This window comes from Ambystoma mexicanum, chromosome 13 (assembly GCF_040938575.1).
Source record: "Ambystoma mexicanum isolate Mex_15411 chromosome 13, UKY_AmexF1_1, whole genome shotgun sequence".
Lineage (NCBI taxonomy): Eukaryota > Metazoa > Chordata > Amphibia > Caudata > Ambystomatidae > Ambystoma > Ambystoma mexicanum.
The window spans coordinates 371,422,249-371,442,930 of NC_090938.1; the positions used below are offsets into that span (position 1 = coordinate 371,422,249).

General features: G+C 48.1%; 1 protein-coding gene across 2 annotated transcripts in view; it reads left to right on the forward strand.

The window, feature by feature from the left end:
- The window catches only part of RAB2B (RAB2B, member RAS oncogene family), a 635,145-nt gene that overhangs the window by 156,787 nt on the left and 457,676 nt on the right, over positions 1-20,682 (forward strand). The window contains exon 2 of one of the 2 annotated variants that reach the window (XM_069633906.1): positions 11,455-11,626. The exons of the other annotated variant lie outside the window; for it this stretch is intronic. Within the exon in view, the coding sequence (XP_069490007.1) occupies positions 11,599-11,626 (28 nt within the window). The 5' untranslated portion in view covers positions 11,455-11,598. The remainder of the gene's footprint in view (positions 1-11,454; positions 11,627-20,682) is intronic. 2 annotated transcript variants of the gene reach the window in all.

A 20,682-nucleotide genomic window follows, 5' to 3' on the forward strand; every position in this document is an offset into this window, starting at 1 on the left:
ATACTCTGCAGAGACTTCCCCCTCCCCTTAGAGCACAAGTGGTGGCTACAAGAGGACATTGTACTCGACGTCGTTGCAGAATGGGGCTTCCCAGAGATCGACTTGTTCACCACTCTGGAGGACACCCAATGCCCAGATTACATCTCCAGGTACCCTCAGAACCGCTCCAAGGGGAACAGTCTTTGGATAACATGGTCCTGGAAATTTGTCTACGCGCTTCTCCCTCTTCCCCCCCCCCCCCCCAACTCAACAGAATAGTGCACAAGATGCACCAAGAGCCAGTCAGGATGATTCTGGTGGCCCCTATGTGGGCCTGCTAGCCTTGGTTTTCCCATCTCATGGCAATGTCGGTCTCCCCTCCCAGGAAGCTGCTGTGCCCATACAACATGCTGTCTCAAGACCAGGAGGAAACACTACATCCATGCCCTCAAACTCTTAGCAGCCTGGTTCCTGAGGTCATAGAATTCGGGCACCACCAGCTCTCTCAAAGATGCATGGACATACTCAAAGTAGCACGGAAACCTAACACCAGGCATTGCTACTCCAGCAAATGGAAGCACTTTGTCATATGGTGTAATGGCAAGGGCATCAATCCTATTGAATGCTCACCTAAAGATATCGTCCTGTACCTAACCCATCTGTTTGATTCAGGACTGGTTTTCAGTTGTCTGAAGGTCCACTTGGTCACGCTTTTGGTGTACACCACGTCCCAGAGCAAGGTTTCCTGGTGGAAAATTCCTGTAATTAAAGCCTTTATGGAAGTGGTAAAGAGACTTCAGCCTCCTATTTCCAACCCAGCTCACGGGTGGGTCCTGAATGTTGTTCTTACCAGACTAATGGGGCCTCCCTCTGAACCAAAGCACAAGGCTACCCTTAAAGCACTCACCTACAAGACCGCCTTCCTGGTGGCGATCACCTCTATAAGGAGAGTTGGGGAACTGCAGGCCCTTTCAGTTCAGGACCCATTCATCATGATTCACAAAGATAAGGTGGTTTTGCGCGCACACCCTCGTTTTGCGCCTAAATTTATTTGGAAGTTCCATGTAATCCAGTCCGTAGAACTTCACACATTTATTCCAGAACCCCACTAACGAGGTGGAAATAAGCCTCCACACACTGGATAAAGGACAGCGGTTATCTACTATCTGGAAAAAACAAAGCCACTAAGAAACAAAATCAGTTCTTTGTTTCAGTGGCGGCTAGTAGAGAAGGGGACCCTGTCTCTAAATCAGCTATCTCTAAGTGGTTCGTAAACTGCATCACACTGTGTTACACTCTTGCCAAGAGATTTACCCTTCACGCCTAGAGCACACTCTACTCGGGGCACAGGGGCTACAATAGCATTCATTACAAGTGTTTCCTCTTGATTCCATTTTCAAAGCAGCAATCTGAAGTTCTATACACACCTTTACACAGCACTACTGCCTAGATATAAACTCTAGGTTTGATTCTCAGGTGGCACAAGCGGTGCTAAGACATATATTTGTTACAGTCCCTTCTCGCATCCTGCCACCATCTCTGGGTACTGCTCGCAGTCTATCCACAGCACGTGATTCTAAGCAGATTCACAAGCATCAGAAGACCTGCATTACTCTCCATAGTATCCTTTCTGATGATTGTATCTGCTTAGATTCACATGTACCCACCCTTCTTCCCCTCGTGGAGTAGTAGCAACAATGACCTCTTACACCTTCTCTGTTCTGTACTCGCTCACGCTGACTATAAGGCTCCGTCATGGCAGAAAAAACACAACCAGATGCTTGTTAATCTGCTTCGAATCGCATGCTGTGCATATAGTCCGACATCCAGTGGTCACTGCAGAATATTGCATCTTGTCTTTCGAGAATCGGACGTTAACATGGGAGTGCCTGTAACACTCTCCCTGACGTGTAGTGTACCCAAAATCCCTCATGCGTCGATGTTCTTCAGATAGTTTTTTTCCCCCCAGCATACTGGTCGCCTTATGCGGAGCTCGTCCAGAGAAATTGCTATATTGCTATTGTTTTCTTCGACCTTTGGTTATATAGTCATTACCCTACCGTCCCTTCCATTGACGGCTGTTTCCAGGTCTCCACCGAAGATGGTTCCACGGTTCTTCGTCAGACAGTGTTCCGGTCGGCGCTGCCCACCACGTGGCTGGGCCCTCTGGCCGGTCTACAGACTAGGGAGAGAGAGGTCAGGGTGGACATTTCCCTTTCTGAGCATGCCTTTCCCTTTCCTCTTTGTTCCCTGGGTCTCTTCGTCACTTTCTATTTCCTCAGCAATGTTGAGGACTCCATTTAGGTTTTGTCCTTCTTGTAAGGCCAAATTCCCTTGGAGAGATAAACACTATAAATGTAATCAGTGTTTGCCCCTTAATCACGACGAGACGGTTTGTGCAACTTGCAAGCTTCTGCGCCCGAAAACTTCAAAGGAGTGCTGTGTTAAGTGGTGGGTGGCCTACGGAATGTCGCAGGCCGAGTCTTGCTCTCCCCCTACCATAACCGCCGATTGTGACGAGGGGCTGAGTGATGAACAAGCCTCCGATTCAGAGGCGATTGACCTCTCTGCGGAGCTCTCTCGTTCCACGTCGTCGGCCCCAGGCCCCGCTAGGCAAGACTCGGGTCCTGCTATGGGGAATGTACACCTCGGAAACAAAGACTCACACATTTTACACACTAAAAACACAATCCCAGGGACGTCTTCGACGAAACAGTCGAAAAGATCCATAGCGACAATGGGCACACCGATGACTTCAGGCCTGTCCGCTGACGGTCATGATCGACAGCCCTCCCTGCAACCGCAGAAGAGTCTTGCGACTCGGCCCTCTAAATCGAAGGGCGCTGCCCCCAATATTCAGCAATCTGTTGAGACGCCTCGAAAGAAAGCGTCTATGGCCAAAAAGGCATCGGTTCCGCCAAAAGTAGTCACGCAACCAGAGGCCCGAACCTTAGAACTTTCCGATTCTGAAGTAATTACCAAAAGCATTGCCAGGATCATTTCGGCAGATTCTCAGAAGCAACAGCCCAAGGATTCATCGAAACCGATGGACAAGCACCGGGATTCAACGAAATCAAGAGATGGGCCAAAGGGTTTGCCGGAATCTACGGAAAGGCCCACCTACAGACAAAAGGACACGCGTCAACCGTTGGAACCCCAAAAAGACTTTTCGGAAGCTCCTTAAGGGATTTCTTCGACGTTAAAGAAGAAATCTCGGCGTTTTCAGACTGAAGATCCACTAGAAAAGCCATTTCCACCCCTGGACCACTCTGCTTCATCTGTTTGGACCAGAGAAAAATTTGAAAGATGCATGGACAGGCTAGAGAGGTTTGTGGAACTCTCTGAGAAGTCCACACCCAAGAGAACTAGGGAAGAAAATCCCCCTCTTCCTGTGGCTAAGCTGTAGAGTATCTTTGACCCTACTCAAGATGAAGAAGAAGAAGAGGAATACATTTATGACCTCACGGAGGAGGAGGCTCAAGATGAAGATCCCTTTGTTGACTCTGAGGGGGTTAATTTGACCCCACAGAGGGTTGGGGAGTAGACCCAGGGCCCATTGATCTGCGCCCTTGGCAGTCACCTACTCCAACACCGGAACCTGATGCCTTGTGCTTGGACTCCCCTCCAACCACCCCCACTCGACAGGCCTCCCCGGTTGACGATCAAAGGCTTTCAACGCCATATTGAGGAAAGCAGCAGAACACTTCAACATTGCTACTCAGGAGGCCGTTTATTTTTGTGGAGGATATTTTAAAAGAAAACCACCTGCCAGCCAAGCTATTGCTCTACTAAATTCAATTAAGAAGCAATTGGCCCCTTCTTTATTCACACCTGCACTTACTAGAGCAGTGGATCCGAGGGTAGAAAAACATTTTCAACCCTACCCCTGACACTCCCTCTGCATTAGGTGTCATTCTACTCCAGATTCATTGGTGTGACAACTAGCAGGAAAAGAGCAGGGGTTCCCCTATCTACTGGGGTGGCACCCCCTGACAAGGAGTGTAAGAGACTTTACGCTCTGGGTAAAAGGATCACTGCGGCAGCGGCTTACTCCACTCGCATCGCAAACAATAGAACTTTGTTGGCCAGCTATGCTGATGCATAATGGGACAAGCTAGAGGAGGGCCTTCAAGAAGTCCCTGAACCGCTGTGAGCCCGTCTGCTCTCAACAGTGGTAGAGGGCAGGCAAGTTAACCAAAATATGCTAAAAAATACTTTGGATGCAGCAGAAACGGCCGGAAGGTCTTTAGCTAAGCGTACCCTCCTGAAAAGACACGCATGGCTAATGAACTCTGGTTTCACGCCAGAAACACAAGCTTCACTTTTAAATAAACCAGTGGAAGAAATTAATTTATTTGGAAAGGCAGAGAATGAAGCCCTCGAAACTGCAAAGGACGACTCTGGATCAGATCACACAGAGACCTTCACAAAGAAGAGGAAGCGAGAATAGATGTTCCTTTCATGGCCAACGTTTCGCTCAAAATCAATACGGCTCGGGGAAATAACTGGCCCTCTCCCCAAGGAAACAGCAGCTACACCACCCCATATCCCACAAGGGGACAACCATGTGGTAAAGGAAGGGGCTGGAATTCTACCCCTCGAGGCTCCTCGGCCTAAGGCCAGAAATGACATGCAGTTCCGGGTCCCCTCCCATGCATCCCCGGTCGCGGGCCGGCTAACATTATTTCTTCAAGCATGGGAGGGAATAACTACAGACCAGTGGGTGGTAAAGACCGTTGCCTATGGGTACTGTATAGAACTCTTCCAGACCCCCCAGTTCAGACCGCCACAAGCAAGATGCCCGACACCAGAACATCTGCGCATCCTGCTACAAGAAGTCGAAATCCTGCAGGAAAATGGCTCCATGGAGGCTGTACCTCTTCTGCATGTAAAGAAGGGTATTTCTTCAGTGTACTTCCTTGTACCCAAAAAGGATCTCACCATGCACCCTGTACTAGATTTGCACCCAGCAAACAAATTTGTGAAGCCCCAAAATGTTCATATGGTCACTCTGCAAGAGGTAATTCCCCTTCTCACACAGGGGGACTACATGGGAACAATGGACATGAAAGATGCATACTTTAATATTTCAATGTTGCCAGCGCACAGAAAATACCTCCGATTCATGATACAAGACAAGCACTATCAGTTCAAAGTACTACCCTTCGGCATAGCTTCTGCACCAAGGTTGTTTTTTTTAAAATGTTTAATTATTTTGAGCAACACAACAAACCTAACCAACATATAGGACATTTCCATTAATGCGCGTCTTGTTTTACAATCACATGTTGCACTTAATAGTCCCCCCCCTCTCACCCCCTTAACTCAAGCTTCTACTTCAATGCCTTAAGGTTCGTTGCTTATGGTTTATCTCTCTTATTGTTTACAGGCGTATTGTCTTCACTGGATTCGACCTCGGGAAGTCCCGACATCGCAGTTACCATTTGCCTCCATGCCATCAGGGGTCCTGTTTCCTCCTCCCCTCCCCTCCCCTAGTCTAGGTCTGTGGGCTGCTTTCCAGCCCATAGCTATTCTCCGTTTGGTCAGGATGTACGCCAGGTCTTTCAGTTTGCTAATGTGTTTTAAATTGCGTGGTCTAACGAATCCCCCCCAACATACATGCCCATGCTGATTCCACCTCCAGCTATTAGCACCATGGTCCATGCCGGATTCCGCCATGTTGGATGGCGGAATTACCGCCCCATTCCAAGGTGAATGGGGCGGTAATTCCCCATTCACCATTTGCCCTTCCCCATTCCCATTTTTGCCCCATAGGGCATAATGGGGATGGGAAAGGCGCTAATTACGGCACCGTAAATTATGGTGCCGTAATTGGCACCAAGGTCGCTTAGCGCCTTGGACTTTAACGCCTGCAAAAAGCAGGCGTTAAAGTGTGAATCAGGCGTTAAGGGTTAACGGCGCCGATGGCGCCGTTAAACCCTTAACGCCTGACTTGTAACGAGGGCCCCTGTGTTGATAACAAAATACTCGATAATTTCCTCCCTTAGTCCTCTCAGAATGCTGAGTCCCGTAGGGCCTCGGCTCTAAGTCTCCAAGTTGGAATTCTTGCTCTGGGGGGGATGGTGTCTCCACTCTACCACCAAGGGGGAGTGGTATGATAGCGTTTTTGCCTTATATTCCAAACTCGCCATTTCACCCACGAGTTCGGGGCAGTGAACATATAGTCCCGTCTCGTGTATAGGTTTTGTGGGGCTGCATAGTGTGAGTGTAGTGTCTATCATTCGGGTGTTGCTGTCTCCAAATATCCTCTAGCCCAAAGTGTCTCGGCAAGGCCTGTAGGGCTTTTGCGGCGGGGGCGGGCTTATCTGTTTTCGGGTCTGACCGATCCATATTGGGATATAACGTGCAGTTGAAATCCCCTCCCCACATAATCGCACGTCCCAGGTGGGGGCCAACTTTGACATATAAGGTCCTGAAATAAGCCGCTGTGTCATGGGTGGGGGCATAGGTATTTATGATGCTCAATTCTCTATTCTCCAGCAGCCCCCATAGTACGATCATCCTCCCGCCTGGCTCTACCGTAACTTGGAGCATCTGAAACGGCACAAGAGGTGCCACCCGGGTAATCACCCCCCTGGCATCAGCTGAATATGTTGCTCCCACAGTGGTCCCTCTCCACTTTTTCTTGACCTTCTCAAGTTTGTCTTTGGTGAGGTGGGTCTCCTGTAATAATGCTATGTCCACTTTCTGCCTCCTCAGATACAACATTACCTTGTTCCTCTTCAAGTAACTGTTGAGGCCCCTCACGTTCCAAGTTACGATTCTGAGGCTTCCCGTTGCCATCCGTGTTTAGTTCCCCCTCCCCCTCTATCTATTCCTCTCTCAAACTTAATTTGTCATGAATATGGGCTCGTTCCCCATCTAAATTCAACGTTAACTCCCCAACTGACTCCCCCCTGCCAGTCCCCCCAACTTTGTTCACTGCACACATTCCCTCCCCACCCCCCACCCTACCCCTTCCCCTTCCCAACTGGTGCCCAGCTCCATCCCTGGATCTCGGGCTCTCCCACATTTGGTCCTATATCGGGTTGTCGAGATCAGGAACCCAGCAGAGTGATACCGATCTATCGGTATCCTAACTAACCTCTTCACATGGGTATGATGGCGGGTTCCATGGGGCTCCTGCACTTTACTCTATATCTCTGTACCTAAGAATACTTGTCATAGCAGCCTATGTAGCCAAAAACACAACGTCCCACGCCCTATCTTATATTCAAGTCCCAATGCCTGAGTCTGCGGCACTTTAGGTACTGCAGCCTCTGTTACTTATCTGCGCCACCTCCGTTCTGGGTGCCGGTCGCCGATGGGCAGTTCTGCGTGTCCAGCCAATCTAATGCCTCTAAAGTACAGTGCTCTGGTTTGATGGTACACCTTCAATTTTTCAGGGTATATCAGCATGTACTTATACCCTGCTTCCTGCAGCCGTCTTTTCACTGCATCATAGTTCATGCGCCGCCTCTGTACCATCAATGTATAATCCGGGTATGCCGTGATATTCGCCAATGCCCTTTGTATTGTTCCACCCTTCCAAAAAAATTCCAGCATTCTCTCCCTGTCCCGATAGTTCAGGATTTTGGCGATGATTGGCCTTGGTGGGGCCCCTGGTGGTGGCCTCTGCATTAAGGCCCTATCTGCCCGTTCCACCACAAATCCTTGGGTCAACACCCCTCCCGTTATTTCCTGCAACAGCATTGTTTCAATGAAGTCCGTGGGGTTTGATCCCTCTGCTCCTTCCGGAAGTCCCACGATGCGTACTTTATTTCTCCGGGCACGTCCCTCCACTTCTTCTGCCCTATTTTCCAGTTTGCTCATGCGTTGTTCTAAGATGTGAATCTCTGACTTGTGAGGCGCGCATGCAGCTGTGTTCGGGGCCGTCTCTTTTTCCAATTCGCCCGTGCGTTCTGCCAGCGTTCGGATGTCTTGACTGAGGAGATTCACCTCTTCCTGTACTGCGCCCACTTTAAGTTCTAGTGCGGCTTTCAGTTCGACCATGGCCAATTGCAGTTTAGTTTCCCATGCAAGTTTCTGGTCCGCAATTGCTTCCAGGATTTGCTGGTCTTTATTCCCCAAGGAGGCGTCTGCAGCCGGGGTCTTTTCCTTACTTCTGGCCCCTTCTGGCATTTGCAGCGTTCTCGTGTATTCCTCCAGCGTGGGTTGTTTGCCCTTCCCCTTGGTCTGCTTGTTCGCCATCTTGGCGTCACCGTGTGTTTCTCTGCGGGTGCTCAGAAATATGGTTTTTGGCACCTCAGGGGTAGTCCGTGCTTGGGTGTATTGCCCTCAAGGGGCCGCAATGAAAGTTCTTGTGCGCTATCCGTGCCGCGACGCAAATGGATTATGTTCTCCCACGTACTCTGCCACTGCTGTGTCTTCCTACTTGCTCTCTGACTCTTAGTGGGGCCTCTCACCGTCTACGCGTCCCGGGGCTGCAGATCTGTTCTGTGATAGTTGCCGTGAGCCTTGGCAACCCGGGTTCCTGTGTCTCTGACTCACTCCGGGGTGGCTGCACCTGGGTCCAATAGCAGCCCCCTCAGCTCTATTGTTTATGGTGTTACCGCCGCTTGGGTGGCCTCGCCGTGTAGTATTGCCGCCCGGGTCTGTGTGTAGTCCAGCCGTATGTGGGCGGTCCGCAGTCCCCTCGCCTCCTGGAAGCTCCTCCCGAAGTTTTGTCTATTGTTGTAGACGCCGCCGGCTGTGCATGTCCATGTGTGTGGTTCCCATGTGCATAATATGCCATGAGCCTGGGCAAACCGAGCCCCCGTGTCTCTGCCTCACTCCAGGGTAACTGCAACTGGGTTCAGCAGCAGCCCCCTCAGCTCTATTGTTTATGGTGTTGCTTGGCCGAGGTGGGCACGTTCCCTACATGTATTCCGCTGACCTCCGCAACTCGCAGCATCCGGCTCAAGAGCTTCTGCCTGGGTGGCCATGCCACGCCTTGTAGTGTTGCTGCCCAGGTCTGTATGTAGTCCAGCCGTATGCAGCCGATCCGCCATCTCCTTCTCCCCAGGAAGGCTCCTCCTGGCGTTGCGTCTATTGTTGTAGACGGCACCGGCTGTGCATGTCCGCGTGTGAGGCTTCCGTGTACCTTGTTTTTTTTTTTTTTCTCGAAATGGTGCACACTCCGGTCGCACCGCAGGGCTCTCCGACGTCACCTTCACAGATGCGCCACAGAGACTCTCAGCTCAGCTCCGCTCGTTAGCAGTGCGGCTGCCATTCGCCACAACTTAGCCCCTCGGAGACCAGCAACAGCGCCGCCCGACATCGATCTTGTTCCGCGGGGTCTCCAGAGGCAAAAGTTCTCCGCTGCAGAGACGCTGCAGCTATTTAGCGGGATCACTCCTATTGTGATGCGCTAGTTTGCGGGCACTGCCCCTGCCCGGCTCATTGTACCGATGCCTCTTTGTTCATCGGGGGGGTGCCATTTTAACTCCTTCTCTGCTGGTCTGCTTCTTGAGCAAAAGTGTCATAACTGCTTATCGTCGTCCCGCCCAGCTGGAGGTCTGCTGTTGCCCCCATGCGTTCTGCCAGCCGCCAGTCTGTCCATACACTTCCTTAATCATCTTAACACGTATTATACTTTAGGATCAATGTTGGATGGTCGGGAGCCCATGAGAAACACAGCCTACTCCATGGCTGTCAGGCCAAACCCCCTACCAAGGTTATTTACAAAGGTACTGGCAGCAGCAGCACACCTGCGCAGACAATCCATTCCAGTTTATCCTTACCTCGACAACTGGCTCATAAAAGGGGACTCCTACGAAACATATCTGTCAAATACCCAAAGAACTATAGATCTCTTATTAAGTCTGTGATTCTCCATCAACAAGAAGAAATCCAGCCTAGACCTCAGTCAGTTCAAGCAGTTCCTAGGGGCTCTAATTCTAACAAAGGACGGCCTCGTCTTCGCCTCCAACGAGAGGGTCCAAAACATGCTGTTTCAAATCCCTCAATATGTAGCCAGTCGAGAGGTGACGGTACGCAAAGCCATGCGACTGTTAGGAATGATGGTGTCATGCATTTATTTGGTTCCTCATGCGCATGTGTGTCCAATGCAGGAGTGGGGCAATAGCCAGTGGTGTCAGGCCAGCGGACAATGGGACGATCTAGTGGTTGTCTCGCCAGCCCTCGTTCTCAGGCTATGGTGGTGGTCGAGGGAGAACCTCTTGAAGGGGAAATCCTTCGCCACCCCCGCAGTGGAGGCCACTCTAACTACAGACGCATCTCTCACAGTGTGGGGAGCTCACCTGCTTCAACAGACAGGGCACAAAGTTTGGTCGTCAGACATAGCATCCAACCACATAAACCTGTTGGAACTGTTAGCGGTATTCAAAGCACTAAAAGCTTTTCAGACACAACTGCAGGGAAAGACGGTCCTGATCCTCACAGACAGCACCACGGCCATGTACTATCTGAACAAGCAAGGGGGCACTCACTCTCCAGAGCTGTCCAAACTGTCCCAGAACATTTGGAAGTGGGCTCTCAAACAGACAGAACATGTTCCTGTTGTCAAAACATGTTCCAGGGGAATTGGATTGGATGAGAAATTAACCTATAGTTGGAGGTGCGCACAACTCCCGAGATAAGCAAGAGCTGAGTGTGTGTCCTGAAAATATTTTGTTATTAATGGGTATGCAACAGCAGTGGGGACAGAAAGGGTAATTTCTCAAAAAACCCCTTCAAGCAATAATGACAGAAACTGAAAAGTCTTCACTGTCTGCCCACCCGTCTCAATCAACTGAAAAAATCTGGACTCTTTGATCGGCCACACGGCAGTGACTCCTTGTTAGGCACGCATTGAAGCGGAAAATATGTATACATTTGCTTAACTTGCAACAACTTGCTTCACAAACTAATGCCTCCCTTGAACATACATCCAGCCACCTTAATACCGAAATTGATCGCCTATACCGCTGGACGTCTTTCAAAGACTATGAGAAAACATAGCTAAACTTTGTGCAGACTCTTGTTCACAACCAGTACCCTGTCCTCAACACATCAGTCATTCACAGATTCATACGCCCCGAGGACGGCCCGTTTAGGGTTGAAACACGTGTTGGTGTTTTTTGAGATATACATTTTCTGTTACAATCAGGCGTTCTTTGTGATATAAACTTTTTGTTACAAATTCGCAAGCATGGTGACTTCTTTGAGGCAAATCAATATTGCAGACTTTTCTTTTGCAACTTTGTAAGAATTTGTATAACTTCAAGGTTTGGAATTTGTATATAGTTTGTGTATCTTTTGTTTTCATATTCCTTGTGTAACCACCCTGTGGTTAAGTTTATATTCTATTTTTTCAACACAAACTGTCTAATAACAAAATGTACAACCAAAAGAGGCTTTGTTATAGTTCTTTCACATTACTTTGTACCAATTGTGTTTCTCTATCTGATCAGTTGATTGAGATAGGTGGGCAGCGCAGACAGTGAAGACTTTTCACTTTCTGTCGTGTTCCAGGGGAACTCCATCTTCTGGCAGACGTACTCAGCAGAGATTTCCCACTACCCATGGACTACGAATGGCGATTACACGAAGACATCGTCTCCAACGTTTTCGCAGAATGGGGCTTCCCAGAGATGGACTTGTTCGCAACCCAGGAGAATGCTCAATGCCAAGATTACGCCTCCAGGTACCCACAGAACCGAACCAAGGGGAACAGGCAGTGGATAGCATGGTCAGGGAAATGTGTTTACGCTTCCCCCTCCCCCCCCCCCCGACTCCCCTACTCAACAAGATAGTGCACAAGATGCACCAGGAACCAGTCACAATGATATTGGTGGCCCCCATGTGGGCCTGCCAAACCCTGGTTCGCTCATCTGATAGAGATATCTCTATCTCCTCCAATGAAACTGCCTTGCCCATACAACATGTTGTAAGACAAAGGGGAGACACTTCACCCATGCCTGCAAACACTGAACCTAGCGGCTGGCTCCTGAGGTCATAGAGTTCAGGCACTTGCAACTCCCTCAGAGATGTCTGGATATACTCAGAGGCGGTTGCCTGTCAAAGGATCGACAGTGAAAGGGTCGACAGGTCAAAGGATCGGGAAAAAAAAATTCACTTTTTTTTGGGGGGGGGGTCCCCTCAACCCCCTATTTTTCGCTACAAAAACACTTTTTTACCCTAAACAAAAACCTAAAAAAAGATATAATTTTTTTTTAAAAAAATCGATCCTTTGACCTGTCGACCCTTTGGTGTCGATCCTTTGACCTGTCAACCCTTTAGATTCGATCCTTTGACTAGACACCCTCAGAGGCAAGGAAACATAACACACAATATTGCTATTCCAGTAAGTGGAAGTGTTTTGTCATCTGGTGCAACTTTAAAAGCAAGCATTAACCCCATTGACTGCTCTCCTGCACATTGTTTTGTACCCGACTCATTTACTTGACTCAGGCCTAGTCTTTAACTCTCTAAATGTTGATTTAGCTGCTCTTTCAGCCTACACTACATCACAACAAAAGGTGTTGTCGTGGAAGATACCAGTTATTAAGGCTTTCATGGAGGGAGTAAAGAGAATTCACCCTCCCATTTCTAACCCAGCTCCAGGATGGGACCTAAACATGGTGTTGACTAGATTTTTGGGGTCTCCTTTCGACCCAATGCATAAATCAAGCCTCAAAGATCGCACCTACAAGACTGCCTTTTTAAGAGCCATTACTTCCATTAGGAGAGTCAGTGAACTTCAAGTGCTCTCAGTTCTAGACCCCTTTGTTACATTTCAGAGATAAAGTGGTTCTGCGTACTCACCCTAGGTTTGCGCCTAAATTCATTTCAAAGTTCCATGTGAATCAATCCATAGAATTGCCCACGTTCTTTCAAAACCCCTCAAACATGGGAGAAAGAAGCCTGCACACACTGGATGTACGCAGAGCAGTCATGTTTTACATGGAAAGAACTCGACCACTAAGAAAAACAAATCAAATCAGTTTTTCGTTTCGGTGGCAGCAGGTAGAGAGGGGGACCCTGTCTCCAAATCTACTATCTCTAGCTGGATTGTCAAATGCATCACACTCTGTTTCTCTCTTGCTAAGAGAGAACTGCCCTTCAAGCCTAGAGCGCATTCTACTCGAGGCACTGGGGCTTCCATAGCATTCATTGCAAATGTTCCCCTGTAGTCCATTTGCAAAGCGAAAACCTGGAGTTCTGTACACACCTTTACAAAACACTATTGCCTAGACACTCATTCTAGGTCTGATTCTCAGGTGGGACAAGCAGTACTAAGACATCTTTTCACTACTGTTCCTTCTCACATCCCACCTCCAACTCCGGGTACTGCTCGCTAGTCTATTCACAGCATGTTATTCTAAGCAGATCAAAAGCATCAGAAGACATGCATTACTACCATGAAAGCATTTCTGATGATTGTATCCGCTTAGATTCACATGCGCCCACCCTTCCACCCCGCCCGGATGCAAGGAACATAGACTTCTTTCTCTCTTTTCTGTACTCCCTCACGATAGTCATAGGCTCCCTCACGGCAGAAAAAATGCAATCGGAGGGACCACGACGCGCGAGGGATTTTGGGTACACTACACATTGCGTTGGGGATAGTGTTACAGGCACGCTCATGTCGACATCCCCTTTCCATTCGCGAAAGACAATATGCAATACTCTGCGGTGACCACTGGATGTCGGACTATATGCACAGCATGTGAATCTAACCGGATACAATCATCAGAAATGCTTTAACGGTAAGTAATGCATGTCTTATATACCAAGGCCTTTTCTCATATTTATCCATAATTAAACAGGATATGTTTGTATTTGTTCATTACAGAGCTTAACTCACCACGGAAGCATGTTTCTAAAACTGAGAAATCGTTTTGCCGCACAGAAGGCTGTTGTTTCCCAATATGGCACAATTCTCGTTAATAAACACATTCATATTACTACATCTTCAACTTGCTAGCCCTGTGTAATATTCAGCATATACTAACGGACAAAAGCTCTCAACTAGTTTCTTGCATTGTCCTGTTGTCCAGCACAAGCAGTCTCACTTCAAAGGCTTCCCTATGGTAGAAGTTCTGCAATTTGAAACACCTGTCTATTTTATTACGTAAGTACCAGTTGCTATTTGAGCCGGTTTGTAAAACTAGACTGCTAGTCAGATGTCAGAAAAGGCAGCCGTTTCTGAATGGAGTTGTGTAATGTTCAGCAGAGAATGTGTGGGCCACAAAGGGTTTCTTCACATCTTAAGAAGCATATTGATAACTTCTTATCAAGTCTTAACCCTCCATAGCCTCGTCAACCACTCCAAGCAGGGACGATGATTGGGTGTTAGGATACACCAGCCGGCATCAACCTCTGGACACCTTCCATCTGTTTCTAAGGGTCCGGCTGTTACATGTTCGGCCATTAGGGTCCATTCTCATGTTCCTACAATTCCCATACACCCACGCAGAAGGCACGCTCCTCCTTCGTTATGGTCTGCTTGCTGGTTTTCAACAAAAGCACTTGCCCGGAAGTTTGCTTTGCGTTCCAGCTGGGGGTTGCCGGGGAAACGCTGGAACGTAACACGCTGGATCAGGAATACCCGCAAGAGCACGTTGCAGCGTGACGTCTCGCCGATTTTTTTAAGTACTGCTCTTTTCAGAACGCACCTTGCTTCTGATTATTTATCAAGCACAGTGTGTTTTGTGTTACAACCCTCCATCTTCATTGATTTCCTGGTATCGACCTTTGCTACGCCCAGGACTTCTCTTGTCTTCTGGTTTGGTATATTAATTGATTCTACAGTCTTGACCCTACGCTATGTTCCACGGATTTCACTTTTGGATTGCTTTTGACCGCCCGCATACTTCCTGGATTACCAGCTGTTAATCCACCACAACGTACCAATGGCTTCTTTGGAACTCTCCCGGTGTGCACTCATGTACTCTTCAGACGCCATGGACTAGAGATTTCTCTTGTCAGCAGAACAAGGCGTCCTCGTGCCGTTGGGAATAGGTGGAAAGAACACTAACTTTCTAGGCGTCCTCATGCCTACAGGAATAGGGTTTCCTTGGTAACTGGTTTGACTTTATGGACATTTGTGGATTCAAGGATTTCGGAAAACTCATAAATACCACGGGTAAGGAAATGCTTTCCTCTTACTTGGTTATTTGTCTTGTTTATCTGAGTACAACACTTACCCTAGGATCTTTTTGTTTAAGGGGAAAACTTCTGGTCTTCATCGCTCCAATCATATTGTAACAATTGTCTGGTTCTTGATAAAAGAGGTGAGCTACTTAAAACTTTTTTCTGTGATAAGACCGTTAACTGTAGTCTGCAATCCATTAATCTGCGGCCTTTTTTTGCAGCCAGCGGTGTTCCGATTGTGTCATCCCATGTCTTTACATTAATTGACTGCTCTGCTGTATTACAAGACGAGTAGAGTGGTAAATTACTAGGAAGAATTCTTCCTCTACACGACTAGTTCTAGATACCTGGACCTAGTATACAGTGCATGGTTTGATAGAGGCTGACCTGAAATTGGGACACTGATTCCCCACAGGACGAGGAATTGGCAAAGCCATTTCCCCCCCCCCCCGCACGCCCACCCCAAAAACATCACAGGGTTCCATTCTACAGTCATGAGGGCGTGCAAGGAGTTCGGCCTCCTCGCCTCTGAGAATGAAAAGGAATGCTTTTTATTTGATCATATGGGTAAGGGGAGAAAAGCAGTTGTCTCAATTCCCATCCTCAACCATAGTCTTAAAACAATGAAGCAACCATTCATGATTCCAGTGGTGAAAGGCCGTCTTGACAAAAAGTACAACCCATCAGAAAATGTCTCCCGTCCCAGCCATCTCCTGAGTCAGTGGTCTCGGCAGCGGCAAGCCCCAAGGCTAAAGCCGAAAAACAAAAATGTGCTATACCACCGGACAATAAAGCAGAAGCAGGACACTTTCTGTAAGAAGGTTTTAGCGATTGGAGTCACGACAGTTAAAGAAGCCAACTCCCTAGCCATCATAGCCAGGTAAGATAGTGAGATGTGGCATACACTCTCACCAATCCTGGAGCATCTCCCAGAGGAGAAGTGTAAGGCAAAGGCAATCCTGAAGGAAGGAGAAGAATCCACTAACCTGGGTATTAACATGGCAGTGGACCTGTCGGAAACAGGTTTTAAACAAGTGGCCAACAGAGTGGTCCTAAGAAGGCAAGCGTGGCTCTGATGTACAGATTTCTGGCCGGATTTCCACCATAAAGCAGTCGACATGCCCTTTGTGGGGAATGAGCTGTTCGTACCCAAGATCGACGAAGCTCTAAAAACAATTAAAACGATTGTCAGGTCATTAGCATCCCTGCATAACCGTCGACATTTTCCTCAGTTCAGGGATGCAGCCGCAGAACATCCACGTCCTCATCCAACAAGGGACGTCAATACTCAAGAGGCTCAGCATATTACCCCCAAGGGTACAAGAGAGCTTACCAGGGGTACCACAAATGGAAAGACTTTCGGCCGAATCCATGCCGCAAGCAGCCCTCCTGATCCCAAAGGAGACCCAACAGTGGCAATCCATCCCGCAGCACCCTGGGAGGAAGGATCTCCAGGTTCACCCGAGCCTAGAGAGAAATAACAAAGGACAAATGAGTGCTGGATATGGTAGTATACGGTCACCTACTGGAGTTCAAACAAACACCCCCTCCCATTCCTCCAAACCAACAGCCACAGGTGCACAAGACCGCACCCCTACGAGAAGTGCTGCAAAAAAAAGGGACATAGGAAAAGTCCCCAGAGAACAAAGGGAAATGGTATTGTACTCCCAATACTTCGTCGTCTGCAAACTGGTGGAAAATGGAGGCCCATTCTAGACCTTAGGAGAGTGAACAATTTAATGTAGCGCCAAAAATTCACTATGATCACTTAACAGCAGGTCATTGAAGCAATGCAGCACCACGACTACCTTGCATCCCTGGATCTCCAGGACACATACTTTCACGTACCCATCCACTCAGGGCAGTGGAAATACCTCCGGTTTGTGGTCGGAAAATTGCACTACCAGTTCAAGGTCCTGCCATTCGGCCTGAAGTCAGCTCCGCGCAACTTCGCAAAGTGCCTTGCACCAGTGGTAGCCAGCCTGCACTGATAGGGGCACCACGCCTATCCTTATTTAGACGACTATCTTATGCGATCCCCATCCAGGCAAGGAGCACAGTCTTCTATTTCGGCGACACTGAGCCTATTACAAACATTGGGCTTCGCCATCAATTACAAGAAATCCTTCCTGCTGCCATCAAGAAGGCTCATATTCCTGGGAGCAGAATTCTCCACCCAGGAGCCCAGGGTGCGTCCCTCCAGCGACAGGGCAAATACCCTCAATGCCCAACTAAAGACGTTCACACCAAACAAAGTGAAAACAGTGTGACAATGCATGCAGCTGCTCAGGATGATGTCGTGTATACTGGTCTCGCACTGCAGACTTCGTACGAGACCGCTAAAAGAGTGCCTGGCAGCGAACTGGTCGCAGACTACCGGCTCAAGGGGGACAAAGTGTGGATCCCCCTCAAGCACGCTCACAGCTTCAGTGGTGGCTGAACAAAGCCAATGTCTGCAGGGCAAAGATGTTTCAGGATCCAATAAATTTACTCTCGGAGCGGTTCGGTAGCTACTAAAATCATTCCTCCCCATACTGGAGAACCAAGCAGTCAAGGTCCTCACATACACCACCACAATGTATTACCTACGAAAGCAAGGAGGAACGAGATCCTAGACATTGTCCAAGAAAGATCAACTACATGGCACTGAGCCATTGCCCACGGGATCAACATGCAGGCATTCCACCTACCGGGGATACAGAATCAGATGGCGGACAGCCTCAGCAGACAAATTTCCCAAAACCATGGATGGGTCCTCGACACTGCAATCGCTGTTCCAACGCTGGGGTCTACCTATTTGCCACGATCCACAACAAAATGTGCCGAGTATGCCAGCAGGACGCCCCAAAAGGGCTCAATGGAAAACAAGTTAGCTTTTCCATGGGACGGCATCTTTGCGTACGCGTTCCTGCCATTTTGCGCAGAACAATACAGACAATCAAGCGGCACTCCTGAAAGGTGATCCTCCTTGCTCCAGACTGGCTTCGCTAGACCTGGTACTCCGATGTGGTTCAGCTCTCCAGGGAAAAGCCCATCCGACTCAGCAATCGACCGGACATCCTAACGCAAGGCAATGAGAACATTCTGCACCACAACATCCAATCACTGTTCGGAGAATTGAGCCTCAACACCCTCTGGGCTCATGAAAAACCGTTTGAACCTATGGCCTCCGCACCACGTGGATCCTTGGTGTGGAAAGTCGCCTGCAATCCCTTGCCATCAACCAACCATACTTGCGGTTCCAAAAGGACAGGGTACTTCTCATGAAAAACCCGCGATTCGTTCCCAAAGTACCCTCGGATTTTCACAAGATTTCCACAATGACCTTACCGGCTTTCTTTAGCAAGCCCTCCTCACCGCCAGAGGTGGCATTACACTTGCTCGACCTTAAGCGGGCGTTGAAATACTACATTGACAGGATGCAGTCCTTCAGGAAACCAGTGCACCTTTTCATAGGGTATGGCCAGACGAATAAAGGCAATGCTCTATCCAAACAAAGCATAGCAAGGTGGATCACGTCGGCCGTATAGTCTTCTGCCACATGTCTGCAGAGAAGCCACTCCAAGCTCCTCCACATGCGCATTCAACGTGAGCGACAGCGGCTTCGGCAGCATCGTGGTCAGGGTCCCGATCGCAGACATCTGCTAAGTGGCCACCTGGTCAGTGCTGCATACTTTCACGGGGCACTACTGCCTGGAGAAGCAGCATGCCGAAGAAGTACGTACAGGTAGGGTGATCCTGCAGCGCCTTTTGCAATAAGATACGATCCTATGAATTGGCTGTAAGGTGTGCTGGGTGGTTTTTTCCTGTATGCACCTCCAGTGTCTGTATACTGCTACATAGTCTATTCACAGCATGTGAATCTATGAAAGATCCAATGCTGGAGAAGGAGGATGTTTCTTACCTGTAACTCCTGTTCTCCTGCATTAGATTCACACCAGCCCTCCTTCCACCCCGTCAGGTAAAGCCACTCGCACCCCATGGACATCTGGTACCAGTGGGTCAGAATCTGAGGGGAAGAGCAAGGTGAGGGTCTAGTCTAGGGCTACTCGAGGTCCCCTTGATGGGGACCAAAAACACCCATAACAAGGGTGCTAGGCTTCAAAATGTAGGTTCTTCTTGCCTACGGCAAGGGAATCAAAACGTAACTGAGGATTCTCAGCCTGACGACAGGGAATATTCACAGCATGTGATTCTATGAAAGATACCAATGCTGGAGAACAGGTGTTACAGCAAAGAAACATTCTCCTTATTCATTTTATTTGAATGGCACACAAGTGCTTCTAAAAAGATATTTGATCTATTTTGAGTTGATCATACCCATATTTTCAGTTGCTAGCAGCTGGCATCTTTCTCTGAAGTTTCAGCTGTTCGCTCATCTCCAGACCTTCTGGATGTCTTCTCTTCAGATCTTCTTGGCATCTTCCTCTGCCTGCCTGCATGGCTGTGGGACAGTACCTCGTCCTTCTTAGGTTGTTCTGAGGCTGCTCTCGAGCTGGTCTCATGTCCCCTGTTTTTGGCGCTCATTAAATGTAATCTTAAAGTGCCGTTTGCTGAGTCACACCTAATGTTTTTAAGGGCCAACTAAAGGTAGTCTCAAGGGCTAAATGCTGAATTTCCCATTTCTTTAAATGCACTGACATGATCACGGGATCCTTTTTATTTATTGGTCATTGTAGTTGTTAAAATGTCCCTACCTAAGTGGGTCTTCTGTTATCTCATCAGACAATTGACGTTATTCGAGTATCCTGTCTGCTGTTGGTTCTGATTTGATTTAAAAAAACAGTCCTTATAATAATTGCTTCCTTTTCCTGCTCTTATCCATCTGGATTCTTGTTGATGTTCTCCGCTTGGCCTAATTGGGCCATGAGATTAGAGAAGAGACTTTTTTCAAACTGGGTATTTCCTGACTGTGCACCAGCAAATTGCAAAATAACCCTTTGGGCCTTTCAATTACTGAAAGTAAAAAAGATGGCTTTTTATTTGCAGATTATGCCTTTCACCATAAATCGAACCTTTGTGCATGTATCTAACAAATATTCACAATAAGGAAGCTTTTTCTAAGCCCTTTAAAAAAGGTGTACGTGTGTCCATTTGAATGGATAGCTACTTGAGGCCTTGTGTTGGCGCTTCACTGATTATGTATATACCTGTAGTGAATGTATTGGCTTGGTGCATTACTATCTATATACATACCAAGTGCCACTTATTTATAGATTTGTATTTTATTTGGTTTTATATAGCGCCTTAAACCAAAGCGCTGAACATAATAGCAAGCACAGTACAATAAAAATAAAATTAACATTTAAAACACAGCATATATCTCTGATTGCAGTAACCTTCATTAACTAGTTGCGAGATGGTAGGATCGCAGAGAGACCTGAAAAGATAAATAGTGCGAGAACGAAGAGAGAGTAGGAGAATATTCCAGTGCAACGGTGCTAGGAGAGAGAGAGCGAAAACGAGATTGAGCACAGGGGAGACAAGGAACTATGAGGAGATGATGAAAAGCAGAACTAAGTGGACGAGAGGGAGAGTAGAATGCAATAAGAGAAGAAAGATGGGGAGGAGCAAGACCATGGAGAGATTTAAAAACTAGACATA